The sequence below is a fragment of the Coregonus lavaretus genome (genome assembly GCF_964263955.1).
Source record: "Coregonus lavaretus genome assembly, chromosome: 36".
Classification (NCBI taxonomy): domain Eukaryota; kingdom Metazoa; phylum Chordata; class Actinopteri; order Salmoniformes; family Salmonidae; genus Coregonus; species Coregonus lavaretus.
In genome coordinates, this window is record NC_140023.1 from 22,212,714 (window position 1) to 22,229,380 (window position 16,667).

A 16,667-nucleotide genomic window follows, 5' to 3' on the forward strand; every position below is an offset into this window, starting at 1 on the left:
TTTTTTTTTTCTTATTCTGAATAGTGAATAGAATAAAGTTAGATTTTTTTACATTTAAAGATTATTTGTTTATCTGGAACCATTCAGAAAATTTGACCATGCCTGAGTTGACTTCATTAATTAGTGAATCCACATTTTTGTGGGATAAAATCTAATCTAAAATCTAAATCTAAAATCTAATTGGTATCATCAGCAAAAATCTAATTGGTATCATCACTCTCCTGAGTGGCGCAGTGGTCTAAGGCACTGCATCGCACTGTGCCACTAGAGATCCTGGTTCGAATCCAGGCTCTGTCGCAGCCGGCCGCGACCGGGAGACTCATGGGCGGCGCACAATTGGCCCAGCGTCGTCCAGGGTAGGGGAGGGAATGGCCGGCAGGGATGTAGCTCAGTTGATAGAGCATGGCGTTTGCAACGCCAGGGTTGTGGGTTCGATTCCCACGGGGGGCCAGTATTAAAAATAAATAAAAAATATATATGTATTCACTAACTGTAAGTCGCTCTGGATAAGAGCGTCTGCTAAATGACTAAAATGTAAATGGAAGTATGGTAGAAGACACGGCAGCAAGGTCATTGTTATTGATTAGGAATAACAAAGGACCAATTATCAAACCCTGTGGCACGCCACAGGATATCTTGGCCCTGGTAGATGCAAAGCCGTTTGCATAAACAAATTGTTCTCTATCATAAACATAACTATATAACCAATTATATGTATAAACATGAATAATAATGCAATTTAGAAAGTAATATTTCAGCCATGTCAAACGATTTGGATAAATCTAAAAAGGTGCCTAGAGCGTATTCATTGTTGTCAAGTGCTGTAAAGATTTTATCCACCAGTTGCAAAAGAGCCATGTCTGTGGAGTAGTTTTTACGAAAAACGTATTGGTGCTCATATGGAAAACAGGGTTGATTTAAATGTTTCAACATTCTGTTATAAACCATTTTTGGGGGATTATAGGAAAACATGGTAGTTCAGATATTGGGCGATAATATTGAAAAGATCTTGGATCCATAGATTTATGGAGGGGGATAACTTTCAATTTTCAAGTCTTTAGGAACAATACCAGTTTGCATATATTTATCTATTTGACAATTACCACAGTAGATATGCCGTGGTAAATTAGGAAATACTTTAATACTGTAAGGAATGATTATCAAATAGATAAATCGCCATTAGTCTGCCCATAAAGTAGGAATAAGTTGTTCCCTTGATAATACCAACCAGAAGGTGAAATAGTCTTGAAAAATGTTGGCTGTAATCAAGACTAAAAGATAACCTCAACATCCACGTTAGGGAGTGGTAATGCTGGTTGCAATTGAGATCAGCTGTGCGGGTTATTTTAGTGCGTATTGATTGTTTAACGAGAGATCAGCTGGCGATATTCTAGTGGCTTTCGATGGTTGCTATTGGCCTAATGGATCTGAAGGGGCTCATATTAGGGAGGAACATGGCCCTGGCCTTGGCCTGGCCTACTGCAGCTTTATTGACTTCATAAAGGCCTGATGAATTACTTCCTCAACCAAAAGCATGCCAACTAGGCCTAGTTTCCAGCAAGACCCCACAGAGATGCCCAAAGGACTTGTGCTGCATATACTAATAAATTGAGGTTGTCATGGGACAGTAGTGATTTATGGCTTCTTTTTTAGTACATGAGCTGCTGACATTAGATAAATGACACATATTTGAGGTTTTAATTCCCATATGGTTTAAGGTGAACATGTCCAGGCAGTGTAAACGTGTCTAAGCAGTCTTATTGTTTTTTATATGATAAACAATTGTAGTGTGGTGGATGTTATGGGTCAGTTTGAGGTCAATGACACTCTGTATCTCCTCCAGGGACATGTGTACTCTCTGGGCTCCACCCTCTCTGCCGCATTGGACTTTGTCATTGAGCCAGAGCTGGAGGCAGAGCTGGGGGAGGAGATTCAGAGACTGCTGGAGCAGATGCAGGAGGAGGGGCCAGAGGACAGACCACTCCCCCAGGTAATATCACCATCATGGATGAACTTTAATGGAGTGCTGTCTTTACGCTCTTATTATACAAATTAAGTGGCTGCGATTCCGAATTCTCTGCAAGCCTCTTCCCAATAGCAAAAAGTCCAAAGCTTCTGTGCATGTGCGGAATTCGCTACTTTACGCACAGTCTCTGATCTACTCGTTTGGCTGCCCAGAGAACAGGCTACCAACAGGCTACCAACAGGCTACCAACAGGCTACTCTGGCGAATTTCAGTGATGAATGGAGAATGGTGCTCATTTAATAAAGTTAGATCAAAGCTCAATCAATGTCTGTAAGATCACAAAATGATAGTATTCTACATAACATAAGTATTCAAACCCATTGACTTATTCCACATGGTGTTGTGTTACAGCCCGAATTCAAAATGGATTACAATTATAATTTTTCTCACCCATCTACACACTATACCCTGTAGTGACAAAGTGGAAAAATGTTTTCAGAAATGTTTGCAAATGTATTGAAAATGAAATACAGGTATCTCATTTACATAAGGATTCACACCCCTGAGTCAATACTTTGTAGAAGCACCTTTGGCAAAATGATACAAGAGACATGACATACTGATATGCAACTGTAATGGATGTGCACAGACAGTGAACATGAGCAGCACCGTGTGGAGGAGCAATGACAGTGCAATGCAGATAGGTAGTGGTGGGAAGTTCGGCTATTTTTACTGACTCTGATCTTTTCGACTCGTTCAGTGAAAAGAACATATCTTTCGACTAATTTTGTTCATTTGAGTCAGTAATGCCCAGAGCACGCAGGACCCCCCTACCGGTGAACGATGAACTGAAAACTCAAAAGATGATTCTACAAGCCTGCCGTTCACATCTCGTTCACCATAGTGGGCTTATTGGAGCTGTCATTTGTGACTGCTTTAAACAATGTACATTTGCTGATTGCTAGGCATACAAATACGATTATTTCTTGATACATTTGAAACAAGGTCTAGTTGTGGCCGCAACCGGACTAGATTGTGAACGACTCTTGGCAGAATGCATTGCTTGACTGCTGTGAGGGTGATAAGCACAATATCATTTGTGAACTGCAGTCCCCCCAAACGATTCGTTCTCAAGTTCGAGATTGTTGAGCAGAGGTGGTGTATGTTTTGGTTCTATAAAGCTGTGTCCATCATAACATTCAATAATCAATTAATTGAATTCATTCTTGCACTATGCGATCCATTATTAGTTCTAAACATTCTCTATGTTGCCTGCTGCATGATCTATTGTCCTGTGCGCATATATGACAGACAGTTATTGGTCGGAGCAGAGCACGTCTCTAGATCCTCTGAGCAGGAGGAGAGTGAATCAATCCTGCAGTAGGACTTATTGGGGCCAGCAGGTCAAACGAACGACTAAAATCACTAGTCATGCATGAAACCAGAATTCTGCCCAGGGGATAAAACTCAAATATGAAGTTTACACCAGTTACAGGATGTATTTTCTTTTTTACAGGATGTATTTTCTTTTTTACAGGATGTATTTTCTTTTTTACAGGATGTATTTTCTTTTGTCCTCAACAATTAGTCATCAACAATGAAATGGCAAAAACTTATTAAACCCCCTAAAGTGCATAGTTTATATTTATATTAATATCATCTGAACGGTACATGTTAGAAACGTACCGTTTCGATATAAACCTAAACTTACCATTGCGTCATAAAGTATGTACTTTATGTCTATGTTAGCTGATATATTATGTATCTTCCCCTCAGGACATCCTCTCCCTTGCAGAGGAAAAGCTAGTAGATACCTCTTCCACAGCCCTGTGCCGGAAACTCTCTTCTATAGGAAGAAGAGTTCTGTCAATCGAATCCGTCGCAACATTTCAAGGTTAGCCTTTAGACATGAGATATGTCTGTGGATATCGATGTAAACATACATTTCTATTGTAGTCCACTGTGGCCATAACCATACTACCTGTGTATCCATCCACAGATGGGTGGGATGGCTCTTGGGAGGCTCGATGGCAGCAGCCCAAACCCAACTGGCAGCTCCACAAGAGCATCAGCTCTGAGGACAGTAGCTCCAAAGACCAGGGCATTGTCTCAGACACCACGGCAGAGAACCCAGACCTAAACGACCCCAACGGCCTTCACCGGCATCACATATGTGGAGCCTGGGACTCCACCCTTTGGGCTGACGGTATGGGGGATGTGGAAGAGAATGGATGTGTCAGAGAGGAGGACATGTTTGGTTCTCAGCTGGATAGCAGATCTCAGAACAGTTCTCCTGTACACCGGAGGGCTCAGGAGAGGGCTGGGAGGGTGAGGGGGGTTCTGAATCGTTCCTGCTCCATCCCAGACTCCAATAATCCCCCTGCACTCCCCCCCGCGCCGCACGGGGATATCAGTGTCAATGTATCGGACCTCACAGAGATAGGAGCTGAGGAATGCATGGGGCACGGGTCTGTTTGGAGCAAGAGAGGGGACAGAGAGAAGGCCCCTTATGAGTGCAATGACTCCGAGCAATGGGACTCAGTGAGAGACAGTGAGACATTAGAAGGGGAAAGAGATTCTCCCCTGCCCATATGTGGTGGTGAAACAGATTCAGACAGTCAAAGTGGAACACGAGATGATCCCTCTTTGTCCCGCCCAGCTCAAGACCCGGACGTGTCGGTCGACTCTGCTTGCAACATGACTTCAACCTCAAACCTTTACACTCCCAATAATCACATGACTAAAAGCATGCTGTGCCTCAATGAAGAATCTCAGGATGAGGTGAGTTCAAGGCTTAGTTTCATATACTGTACACTGTATGTAGATTTACATGCCTTTGTTTCAGGAAAGTTCTTGTTCACAACTCTTCGGAACGGTTTCCCAGACCCAGATTAAGCCTATTCCTGAACTAAAAAGCACTTTCGGTGGTGATTTTTCATTGAGCATGGTATTTTGTCCAGGACTGGCTTAATCTGGGACCGTTAAACTGGCCAAGAGGGAAATAAATGTTAACAGTGCTTTTTATTGATTGTGACCTAGTGGATCTCTCTGAGGGATCTACTCACACGAAGTGGGCGGAGACTGTCTGTGAATGAGCTATGGGCCCTGTGTCATACCTGCCTCTCCACACTGCAGACCTACATAGACTACCCAGGTTGGACTCCTCACTTCTTCAGTTAACCAACCACTGATTCTCTGTGTAAACCAATTACATTATTTACTAAGCAGTAAGCATCCAATCCCTCACCTTGTCTGGTCTCTGTAAACCACTTTGCTGTTGATGAAATTATAATGGGAAAACGTCACTATGGCAGTGCCAATAAATCATTTTAAACGTTGTTTAGTTTGACATACATGTTATGTAATGTATTAACCTCTTACTCTTCTTTCATATTCTTTATTTCCTTCCTGAAAGCATACCTATGCCTGGATACAATGTATGTGGGTTGTGAGGGAGAAGTTCTCTTCTTGAAACCTAAAAACACAGGTATGGCTCTTTTTGCTTATAGGGTACACGGTAGTCAGCAATTGTCTCTGGTTGGAATGATAAAGTTACTTCAGCACTTTCCATTTATTATTTGTCTCTCTTTATTTATTTACAACTGTTGTGACTTCAAATATTCAAAAGTTATCTTGAGAAAAGTGTCTTGAGTAAAGTGTCTGAAGGAACATTCATTGAAATGTTGTCACATTCAATAATTCAACGTGAATTTTCCTCGTAGGATCCTGCGATGCATTTTATCTGGCGCCTGAATTCCAGGATCATGGAATCGTAACTGAAAAGGTTTGCCTCAACTTCTGACATTCATCTTTTAAAATAAAACCTTTTTCTCCATCAAGTAGATGCTTTTGATTACTGATTAAGTGGGTGTCGTCTGTCTGTCTGTCCATCTGTATGTCTATCTCTCTGTCCACCCGCCCGTCCTTCTGTCTGTTTTTAGGCCTGCGTTTATGGGGTGGCTGCCATCCTATGGGCCACGGCCAAGTTCAACCTGTCAGCCAATCAGAAGCTGGCTATGCCCAGGAAGTTGAAGATGCTGCTGCTGGAGATGGCCAAGAGGACGCCCATCGAGAGACCTTCCATTGTCGTAGCTAAAAAGGTAGTCAGAGTTTCAGCTCTCAACCACTTGATTGAAAGCACATTCATCTATTCTTCTTTTGATCAATGTGTTAGTAACATTAATTACATATGTAACATCATTTAGCATTTTTAATAGCCGGCAATCGTGACACAATATTATATTTTGTTCACCTTTTAATTCATAAAAGTGATTGTAATTAAACTAGTAACAATCCAATTATCTCAATTTGAAAGCAAAGTATCTGTAGGACTCCCTGGAAAGCAGTGGCAATTGTTACTAAGTGGACTATCCTGGTTAATTAAATTAAGGGAATGAATGAATGAGCAAAGTTTCTTTACTGTAAAGTGTGTTGCGATTTTATATACACTTTAAATTAAGTTTGATTTGATGAACAAATTCATTAATGAAGGATCTTAGGTGCTAAGGTATACGATTTTAATGTATTTTATTATGTTTCTGCTGTTACAGAGCTGTCGGGATTATCTATCACGCCAAGGAACGAATGCAGAGACAGTGTGGACGAAGCTGATCAACAGAGTCCACCCGGTATCACTCCACTGTACCACTGTAGCTACTGTTTGGCAGGGGTAGTGAGAAACATACTGCCCCTCAGAGTGAAAGGGAGGACACATTGCTATTCCATTATTGTCTGTCGAGGATAACTCCCTCCCTTACCTTTCAGCCACTCACAAAGGACATTGATGCAGAGGTTCAGAATGGATTGGACAGTAGAGTAAGCTCAAGTCAGGAATCAACACGTATCAAGAGTGGTAGGATTAATTAATCTTTTCAGACATTATGTTCATGCGATTTCGTTGACCTTGCATCTACATACAGATTTGTGATCATCAAATGGTATTGATGTTGTAACTGAGATTGTTGTAACTGTGTGTAGGGTTTGTGCCCATGGCCACTGAGAGCCGATTGGCTCCTGTACCTGGCCCTGTTCCCCATAGCTATCCAATTAGCAGAGCACCCCAGCTTCCAGAGGCCTTCACCTCCCCTGCCACACACTTCACCCCCATCGTCCTGACCAGGGAGGGGGACACTAAGGAAGAAACTCCCCTGCCTGCTTCAGACATTGAGGGGTAAGCAGCATGCCTCCTTTCTATGGAGATGAGAGCTACCAGTCAAGGAATTATTTCACACACTGTTGATGTCTTTGCAAGGTGGAGCTTACCATAGTTGCTTTATTGATTATTGCAAAGATGTCATTGAATTTTAGCGCTGATTTCAAGAATGCATTTTTAATTTTCACATAATTTTGGGTTCCAGGACTATAAGTGAAGTCACAAGAGGCAGTGAAATCCAGCCTGTGCAAGAGGCCAAGGACCGAGAAACCCTCTCACACCTTAAGGACCCACCCCTACCTCAGTCAGATAGAGACCTACAGGACGACGGACAGGACAGCCCTGTCAATCAAAGGAGCGTGGTCACACATAACTTTTCCTCCACTGCCTATAGTGGCAGGACATTGGTCAACTCTCCACCTCCCACCTCCCCCGAACTCACCAACCAGAGGACTCCCGTTTCAGACCACACACTCCCTCCTCCGACCACCCAATTGACTTCATCTTTCTCTTGCCAATCATCATCCTGCTCTCATCTGACTGGTGGTGGTGTTTTCAACAACTTCCTCTTGCGTCAGGACCCTCTAACAGGGCGCTTAACCCTGGTGCCAGTGCAGATAACAGTCCCTGAGTCCATCCATGGTCTGGAGCTCAATCTGCCCGTGACCTCAAGCTCCAGCTACCTCCAGGGTCAGCCCACACATCCAGGGGGCCCTAGAGACCATCTGACCCCTGGCCAGGGAGTTGAACCTCTTTTGGATTGCCTTAATGGCAGCACCTGCAGCAGACCCTCAGACCCCACAGCGTCCATGCCCCATCCCCACAATGGAGAAGGAGGTCCAAGGACAGGAGACGGTGAGGATGAACACCTATCAGAGTCCCATGGACCTCCTCAGGGAGACTCCCCTCCTCCCCCATCCCCTCTGATGAACCCTTCCCTACAGGAGGTTATTGGCCTGCTCAGGGCAGAGTTTGCCTTTGATGGCTATCTGGAGAATGGTGTAGAGGATCTAGCAATGGGTAAGTAACATGGAGATTAATATTCATTCTCATGTAGCCTATGGCCCCAGATCGGTTTAGACTGTTTTGACAACCGCTACGGTTCTTGTCACACCAGTTGGTAAGACCGCACAAACAGATATGGCACCAGGCTAGTAGCCCGCTATCCCTGTTTCCCCCCCCCAGTGAATTTGGTTAGGTTAATTGCTTTGTAGAGAGATACTAGAGTTGTGTCATTGAAGAGTATGATCACTGGTGTGAACTTGTATGACAAGCTTTCTTTCTAAAAACCTGTAATTGATGTACTGTCTCATGTTTATGTGTTTAAAGGGGAGTATGTCCTGTCTCTGAAGGACCTACAGTACCAGACATTCTGCAATGTTGTGAAAGAGAAGTTCTGTGACCTTTACTGGGATGAGGACTTATTGGGAGTGCTACATTGTGTGGTCAACTACAGCCAATTCTCTCTGTGAGTATGTCAATGATTGCCTGTTTCATTGTTGATCCAAACACAGGTCTTCTCTCAATAACAGAAGCCTAACAGAAGAGAAATGATACAAGTGAAAAAGGAGTCAAACTTTCATTTATATAGATGGAAAGCAAACACTGATCCTGTTATTTTGGACAACACTTTATCTCTAGTAACACTTTAAAGGGAGCTGAACTTCCTGATTTGGCCTCATTTAAAAAAATGAATTAACAAATGCAAGTGGCCATGACTGAAGCCAAAAGAGAGTTGTCTTGGGGGTGTGGTTTGATGTGGGTATTTTTTGGTGGTGTCTTTACCATTCAATCACAACAAACAAGGGTAGTAGTGAGTAGTGACAATGATGTAAGCTAAGCTAACTTTGCTACTGAGAGAAGTTTTGAAGTTGAGGACTTCTCCCCTCCTGACTGACTCGCCAAGCCTGTGCTGACCTTGTGTTAAGCCAAGCTGACTGCAGCTAGCTTTTTCTCTGTCAAATCACAGTTATGCCAAGATAGCAAGAGCCAGTGTGTGGAATGTGTTTCATTAGACACTCGTTTTACAACACCTTGCTATGGAAGTAGCTTGCGACTTAGTTTCAAAGTTTAGTCACGTCATGTAAAGACATGGTACAGTGGAAACTATATCAACTGCGAGTTGAATGCCCGGTCTTCAGTCAACTCAGCTGTCCTATAACACAACAATATTCTATAACTGGCTAGTTTTGTCTCTCCTTATGTCCGCTGTTAGATCTTTCCCGGGGGACAAATCCCAGAATTACTAATATCCCTACAGGTGTAGGCTACATGTGGATATTGCACAAACAAACATCGCCCAGCTTGAGTGTAGATACATTTATCAACTAAAAATGAATGCGTTTGTTTGACAAAACATTTTCTGCTGTAAATATCATATTGATGTTCTTATAAAGACATTATGCCGACACTTTACCTAGCAAATGAAAATACAGTGTGTGTAGAGTTCATCTTCAGCTGTATAACCAGAACTAGAATGGCATAGGTATTCTTGGCCAAATCTAAGGATATGTCTGTCTAATCACACACTGACATGCACAGCTCTCTGGGTGAGGTTCTGTCTTCAAGTCTCCAGTGGGTGATGAAGTCCCTTCCATCTATGTCATGTATTATAGGTTATGGACAGGTGCAGTCAGGTGGCAGGAGGGGTGGAGTGCATGACACTCCATCCTGGATATGAAAGAGTTTGCCTCAACCCATGGGTCCAGCAGGAAGAGTTCAATAACTACAGGCAGATGTGAGATTCAGAAGGATGGCACCGATGGCATTACTCACCCGGGCCCAGGAGTAGGCTAGTCCATTGACATAGTGGAAGGTGGCACCTCCTTACAACATAAAGACACATAAAACCACACAAATCACAGATTACATTATCAATGGTGGTTATGATAGGTGAATTCCAAGTGATTGTATTTGGAGCTTTGGCGAGATCAAATGTGACCAACCTGATTCAAGTGTCCTCCATTTCTCTGAAACGGGAGGGGCTCAGCCTTGTCTGTCATCATTATTTTTGCCCTAGAGAATACACAATGTTGTTGTTTTGGTTTTGGGTTAGCTGAAGCCCTCGAATGCTAGCTAGCTAGTTACCTAGCTTCCCTAACTCTGTAGCTAGCTAGCTTGCTAGCTATCTAATTTGCAAATCCGACTTGAAATTAGGTAACGTTCACTAGTTAGCTAGATAGGTAACATTAGCTAGCAGGGATCTTAGCTAGCCAGTTCGAGTTGGAACATTATTGAAAGCAAGCTGGCTACATCCTATCACACCTGAAATGCCAATGAATAGGCTACAGTTAGCAAGATCTGGCATGATAACCAATCGAGATCCCTCCACCTTGCTGTTGCTAGCAAGGTAGCTAGCTAGCTTGTTCACGTTAGTAATGCAAATATTCCTCTGACATTACATCACATTACACATTAGGGAGAGGCTTTGTATTTAGCTAGATACATCACAGTATCATAGCTAGCCTGGCTCGCTAGCATTAGGTAGTATAACCAACATTTACTCACCAGTCACCAACAACACCAGTCTCAGTTTTATTTTTTATTTCTGTTGTACTTTTACCTATTTTTCGTGATATCCAATTTGTACTAACTGTAAGTCGCTCTGGATAAGAGCGTCTGCTAAATGACTAAAATGTAAAATGTAAATGTAGTTACAGTCTTGTCCCATCGCTGCAACTCCCCTACGGACTCGGGCGAAGGTCGAGAGCCATGCGTCCTCCGAAACACAACCCTGCCAAGCTGCACTGCTTCTTGACACACTGCTCGCTTAACCCAGAAGCCAGCCGCACCAATGTGTCGGAGGAAACACCGTCCAACTGGCGACCAGAGTCAGCTTGCAGGCGCCCGGCCCACCACAAGGAGTCCGTAGAGCGTGATGGGACAAGGAAATACCGTCCGGCCAAACCCTCCACTAACCCGAAACAACGCTGGGCCAATTGTGCGCCGCCTCATGGGTCTCCCGGTCACGGCCGGCTGTGACACAGCCTGGGATCGAACCCGGGGCTGTAGTAACTCCTCAAGCACTGTGATGCAGTGCCTTAGACTGCCAGTCTCAGGTCTGAAGGTTGACAGCATGCAGAAGTATTAGCTAGCATTGGATGTAATTAATATCCTAACCATCTGCACAAGATTGTTGAAGAACTTTATGGAAGCCCCAGTATTTCTTGAGCAATATGTGCATTGCACATCAAGCTATTGCCAAAGATAACGGCAGGGGAAGTAACCACACCATGTTGTCTGGAGAAGACTGTTTCTCTGTGCATAATCTCGATTACCCACAAGTCAAATTATCTCATGAAAGTTTGTAATTTCCTGTTTACTTCTGGGGGGAATGCCATTAACAATTGTGATTACCTTTGTGCAAAGGAAGGAAGTGAAGTCTTGGCCAAACCCCGCCCTTCCGCTAATTTCACCTGTGTTTATCATGACCAAAAAGCACATTTTTGTTTTCATGATTTTTTTTAACAATACAATAATTTTGACTTTGTGGCTGCGGAATCTAGTGGAAACCGTTTATTTTCCGCACACGGGCTTGCAAATCACAGCACCAGTTTAAGCACCACCTTCGCCCAATCCTGATTCATAAAATAATCAACCACGAAAACCCAAAACCATGAATTACTGCTGGTCGTAATCACATAATTCTATGTGAGCCTTGACAGATTCTCACTATTTCATCTGTCCACGAGAATTGGTCCACGAGAGATTACTCCGTGCATGACAATTCTCCCTAGGCGTTGCCACAATGTGTTAATGGGCACTCACCACCTTCCGGAGACACTTGAAACCCCACCTCTTTAAGGAATACCTGGGATAGGATAAAGTAATCCTTCTACCCCCCCTTACCCCACACCTCCATAAAAAACATTTAAAAAAAACATTTATTTTTATAAAAAATAATAAATAAATATAAACAAAATATGAAAAAATAAAATAAAAATACAAATATTGCAAAGTGTTTGTCCCACTGGCTATCATAAGGTGAATGCACGAATTTGTAAGTCGCTCTGGATAAGAGTGTCGAAAATGTAAATGTAAATGTAAATGTAAAAAGGGGGCATGTATGTTGACATAATTGTAATCCAAACCCAACCTTTGTGTAAGTCGTGACAAACATACTTAAAAAAACATTGTTTTAGATGAGACTGACTTTATAACCAAAATTATCCTATTTACACTTTGTAGTCAATTTTGACACTAAAATAAAAGTTTTGGACTCATAACGATGCCACATAGGCCCTTTTCAAAAGGAGCAGTTGCTTTTTTGATTCAGTCGCTCTTTAAGTTACACCCTTGGTTAAACAAAAGATAATGCCTGTGTCATAAAACTGTCTTTAGCTGGAGGGGCTGTCAATACTATAAGAAGGATTTTGTTCTCCTTAAAAGTATTCTCTATCAACAAGCTTATCCAGTCAACAAGTTTAGTTTTACTCTCTGAGCAGGGGAGAAGCCCAAAATTGGCAGTGTTTGTGATTAGAATGTTAATTTCTCTCATGTGTGTCCTCAACAACATTAGGCACTTTAGATGCTACAACCCCTCCCCCCTTACACACACACACACACACACACACACACACACACACACATACATGCACGCACACTCCACTCATAATCAGCATTCACAGAAGATGCACTTCAGACACACACTTCCACTCCCTCCGGCTTTCTCCAGCAAGAAAGGTCCCTATGGTAACCGCTCATCTCAAGTTTTTTGTTTGTCTCGAGAATATTGGCTTGGCACCATTAATGAGCTACTTATGATTCGTCCTGCCTTTGAGAGAATCATAAGGATCCTTGAGGAGTGTACATGAAGGAAAAGGTGAAATAAGGACTTGCCCCTTTTTTTGTTCCTGCAGACAAAGACAGATAGAGGGGCACATGAGTGTGGTGAGGAGATGTGCAGCTTGTCAGTTTACTTAGACACTGTTTCATCTCATGGTTGCGGTGCTGTTAACGGCTGGGGCAGTGTGTTGAGATAATTTTGTATCTTCTGAGGTGATGAGACAGACTGACATCACAGCCTTGGTCAGACAGACAAACAATCCTCTGAGTGGAGATTTTAGACTGTCAGCTGGAGTAGCCTTTCACTGCTAGGGTAGCTCATTGGAGAAGTCCTGGTGCTGGAACACTTGGCTTTGGATACAGACAGAACCGCTTTGGATACAGACAGAACCGCTTTGGATACAGACAGTTTTGGACAACTCAACCTCAGCAGTCAGGATGCTGCTAAGGAGCTGCTAAGGATTGATTTGTTTTGATGGCTAATTATTGATTGGTTTGTTTTGATTAATTCATTTGTGTTGGCCTACTTAACTATTTTAATTGTGCCTGTGAGGACTGGGCTTGTCTCAATTGTCTGTCTAGATTTCTCAGAATATGATTATTTGTCTGAACTTTCAGTATCTGCTGTGTTTTCGTATTGACTGAGTTGTTATTCCCACTATTTTGTCTGCATTGTTTATGTTGTGTCTAATTACTGTCTGTGATGTTTTAATGACTTTTCAGTCTGAGCTCTTATAGTCTGCGTTCCGTTTGATTGAATTAGTGTGTTTTGCCTGTTTTTTGTCTGTGTTTGTTATGTGTTTGTCTAGTGGTCTGTGTGTGGCTGAGATGGTTGTGACTAGCTATGACTGACTGGTGTGTTGTGATTACTCTCTCCCTCTCTCTCTCTCTCTGGCTGCTGATGTGCCACATGCAGAGGCTCTAATGAACAGTCTCCATCAAAGCCATGGCAAAGGTCAGCCACCTCACCCCTGAGTTCTGCCACCTGTAGAGCGGAGGAGAGGGAGGCACTGCAGTGTGGTCATGTCATCCTGAACGGCAACCTGCACCACAGTGGACCTGTAGCTTCAGACGCGTGGGAGAGATTTGAGAGAGACCAGAGGGCCCTGTCTGCACACAGAGAAACAGAGACTAGACCTGAACATAGAGATACCAAATCAGAGGAGGGTCAACATCATGGCTGCCCAGGTAGGAAAGGAAATAACTTCACAACTTTCATCACTGTTACCATTACTTCACAACTGTTATCACTGTTATCATTACTTCACAACTCGTCTCTGTTACCATTACTTCACAACAAGGGGGTGTGAGGATGAGGTGCTGTGGGATTATTTAAGATACACTTTGAAGAGGTAGGGTTTCAGATGTTTTCGGAAGATGGGCAGAGACTCTGCTGTCCTAGCTTCAGGGGGAAGCTGGTTCCACCATTGGGGTGCCAGGACAGAGAAGAGCTTGGACTGGGCTGAGCGGGAGCTGCCCTCCCATAGGGGTGGGGGGCCAAGAGACCAGAGGTGGCAGAACGGAGTGCTCGGGTTGGGGTGTAGGGTTTGAGCATAGCCTGAAGGTAGGGAGGGGCAGTTCCTCTTGCTGCTCCGTTGGCAAGTACCATGGTCTTGTAGTGGATGCGAGCTTCGACTGGAAGCCAGTGGAGTGTGCGGAGGAGTGGGGTGACATGGGAGAACTTGGGAAGGTTGAACACCAGGCGGGCTGCAGCGTTCTGGATAAGTTGCAGGGGTTTGATGGCACAAGCTGGGAGCCCAGCCAACAGCGAGTTGCAGTAGTCCAGACGTGAGATGACAAGTGCCTCGATTAGGACCTGCGGCACTTCCTGTGTGAGGTAGAGTTGTACTCTACGGATGTTGTAGAGCATGAACCTGCTGGAGAGAGTCACTGCTTTTATGTTTGCAGATAACGACAGGGTGTTGTCCAGGGTCACGCCAAAGTTCTTTGCACTCTGGGAGGGGGACACTGTGGAGTTGTCAACCGTGATGGAGAGGTCTTTGAGCGGGCAGGCCTTCCCCAGGAGGAAGAGCAGGTCTGTCTTGTCAAGGTTGAGCTTGAGGTGGTGGGCCTACATACAAGTTGAGATATCTGCCAGGCATGCAGAGATGCGTGTCGCCACCTGGGTGTCAGAAGTGGGGAAGGAGAAATGTAATTGAGTGTCATCCGCATAGCAATGATAGGAGAGACCATGTGAGGATATGACAGAGCCGAGTATCTTGGTATATAGAGATAAGAGGAGAGGGCCTAGAACTGAGCCCTGGTTGGACACCAGTCGTGAGAGTACATGGTGCAAACACAGATCCTCTCCACCTCACCTGGTAAGAGCGGCCTGCCAGGTAGGATGCAATCCAAGAGTGTGTAGAGCCTGAGACGCCCAGCCCTGAGAGGGAGGAAAGAAGGATCTGATGGTTCACAGTGTTGAAAGCAATGGATAGATCTAGGAGGATGAGAACAGAGGATAGAGATTTAGCTTTGGCATTGTGGAGAGCCTCCGTCACACAGAAAATAGCAGTCTCGGTTGTGTGACCCGACTTGAAGCCTGTCTGGTTAGGGAGGAGGGGATGGGGTCAAGTGAGCAGGTTGTCGGACGGCCGGACCTCACTAGTCGCACGATTTCATCTGGATCTGGAGAGAGAAGGGCAAAAGGTCAAGGCCTAGGGTTCTGTGTGAGTGGGACCAGTGGACTCAATAGGCTGAGTGAATGAGGAGCGGATGTCATCAACCTTCTTTTCAAAGTCAGTTGACAAAGTCGTCCGCAGAGAGGGAGGAGGGAGGGGGAGGGGTGGAGGATTAAGGAGGGATGAGAAGGTGGAAAAAGTATCCTAGGGTTAAAGGCAGAAGCTTGAAATGTACAGTGATAGAAAGTGGCTTTAGCAGCAGATACAGAGGAAGAGAAGGTAGAGAGGAGGGAGTGGAAGGATGATAGGTCCTCCGGAAGTTTATTTTTCCTCCATTTTCACTCAGCTGCCCCCAGCCCTGTTCTGTAAGCTTGCGATGAGTCACTCAGCCACGGAGCAGGAGGGGAGGGCCGAGTCGGCCGGGAGGAAAGGTGACTGTGCGAGTCATAGGATGCGGAAAGGAAGGAGAGTAGGGTTGAAGAGGCAGATTTAGGAGACAGGAGGGAGAAGGATTTAGCAGAAGGGACAGATGATAGGATAGAAGAGGAGGGAGTAATGGGAGCGAGAGAGTGAAGATTTAGATGGCGCATGACCATCTGGGTAGGGGCTGAGTGGTTAGGGTTGGAGGAAAGGGAGACAGAAAAGGAAACAAAGTAGTGATCAGAGACATGGAAGGGGTTCCAGTGAGATTAGTAGGGGAACAGCCTCTAGTAAAGATGAGGTCAAGCGTATTGCCTGCCTTGTGAGTGGGAGGGGACTGGGAATGGGTGAGGTCAAAAGAGGAAAGGAGGGGAAAGAGAGAGTTGGAAAGAAATTAATTGAAGGCAGACGTCGGGAAGTTGAAGTCGCCAAGTATGAAGAGCGGTAAGCCATCAAGGTGTCAAGCTCATTGAGGAACTCTCTAAGGGCACCTGGTGGGCGATGGATGACAACAATGTTAAGCTTGAGTGGACAAGTGACCGTGATAACATGGAATTCAAATGAGGAGATGGACAGGTGAGAGAGGAGAAAATAAAACATCTCCACTTAGGAGAAATGAGTAGCCCTGTGCCACTAATGCGTCAACCAGATGCTCTCACACACCAAGTAGGCTACTAGAACAACAGGCAGCACTTAAAGGAGATGGCCCTAGATAGCAAAAAGA

At 44.3% G+C, this 16,667-nt stretch overlaps 1 protein-coding gene across 1 annotated transcript in view; it reads left to right on the plus strand.

Moving 5' to 3' along the window:
- Nucleotides 1-16,667, plus strand: part of LOC311110552 (kinase non-catalytic C-lobe domain-containing protein 1-like) — a gene marked incomplete at both ends in the record, with an annotated part of 47,327 nt that overhangs the window by 11,321 nt on the left and 19,339 nt on the right. The window contains 13 exons of the mRNA XM_084153059.1: nucleotides 1,844-1,990; nucleotides 3,743-3,860; nucleotides 3,966-4,747; nucleotides 5,006-5,120; nucleotides 5,382-5,453; nucleotides 5,689-5,750; nucleotides 5,908-6,066; nucleotides 6,517-6,594; nucleotides 6,731-6,818; nucleotides 6,944-7,136; nucleotides 7,324-8,138; nucleotides 8,448-8,586; nucleotides 13,819-14,090. Of these exons, the coding sequence (XP_084009185.1) occupies nucleotides 1,844-1,990; nucleotides 3,743-3,860; nucleotides 3,966-4,747; nucleotides 5,006-5,120; nucleotides 5,382-5,453; nucleotides 5,689-5,750; nucleotides 5,908-6,066; nucleotides 6,517-6,594; nucleotides 6,731-6,818; nucleotides 6,944-7,136; nucleotides 7,324-8,138; nucleotides 8,448-8,586; nucleotides 13,819-14,090 (3,040 nt within the window). The remainder of the gene's footprint in view (nucleotides 1-1,843; nucleotides 1,991-3,742; nucleotides 3,861-3,965; nucleotides 4,748-5,005; nucleotides 5,121-5,381; nucleotides 5,454-5,688; nucleotides 5,751-5,907; nucleotides 6,067-6,516; nucleotides 6,595-6,730; nucleotides 6,819-6,943; nucleotides 7,137-7,323; nucleotides 8,139-8,447; nucleotides 8,587-13,818; nucleotides 14,091-16,667) is intronic.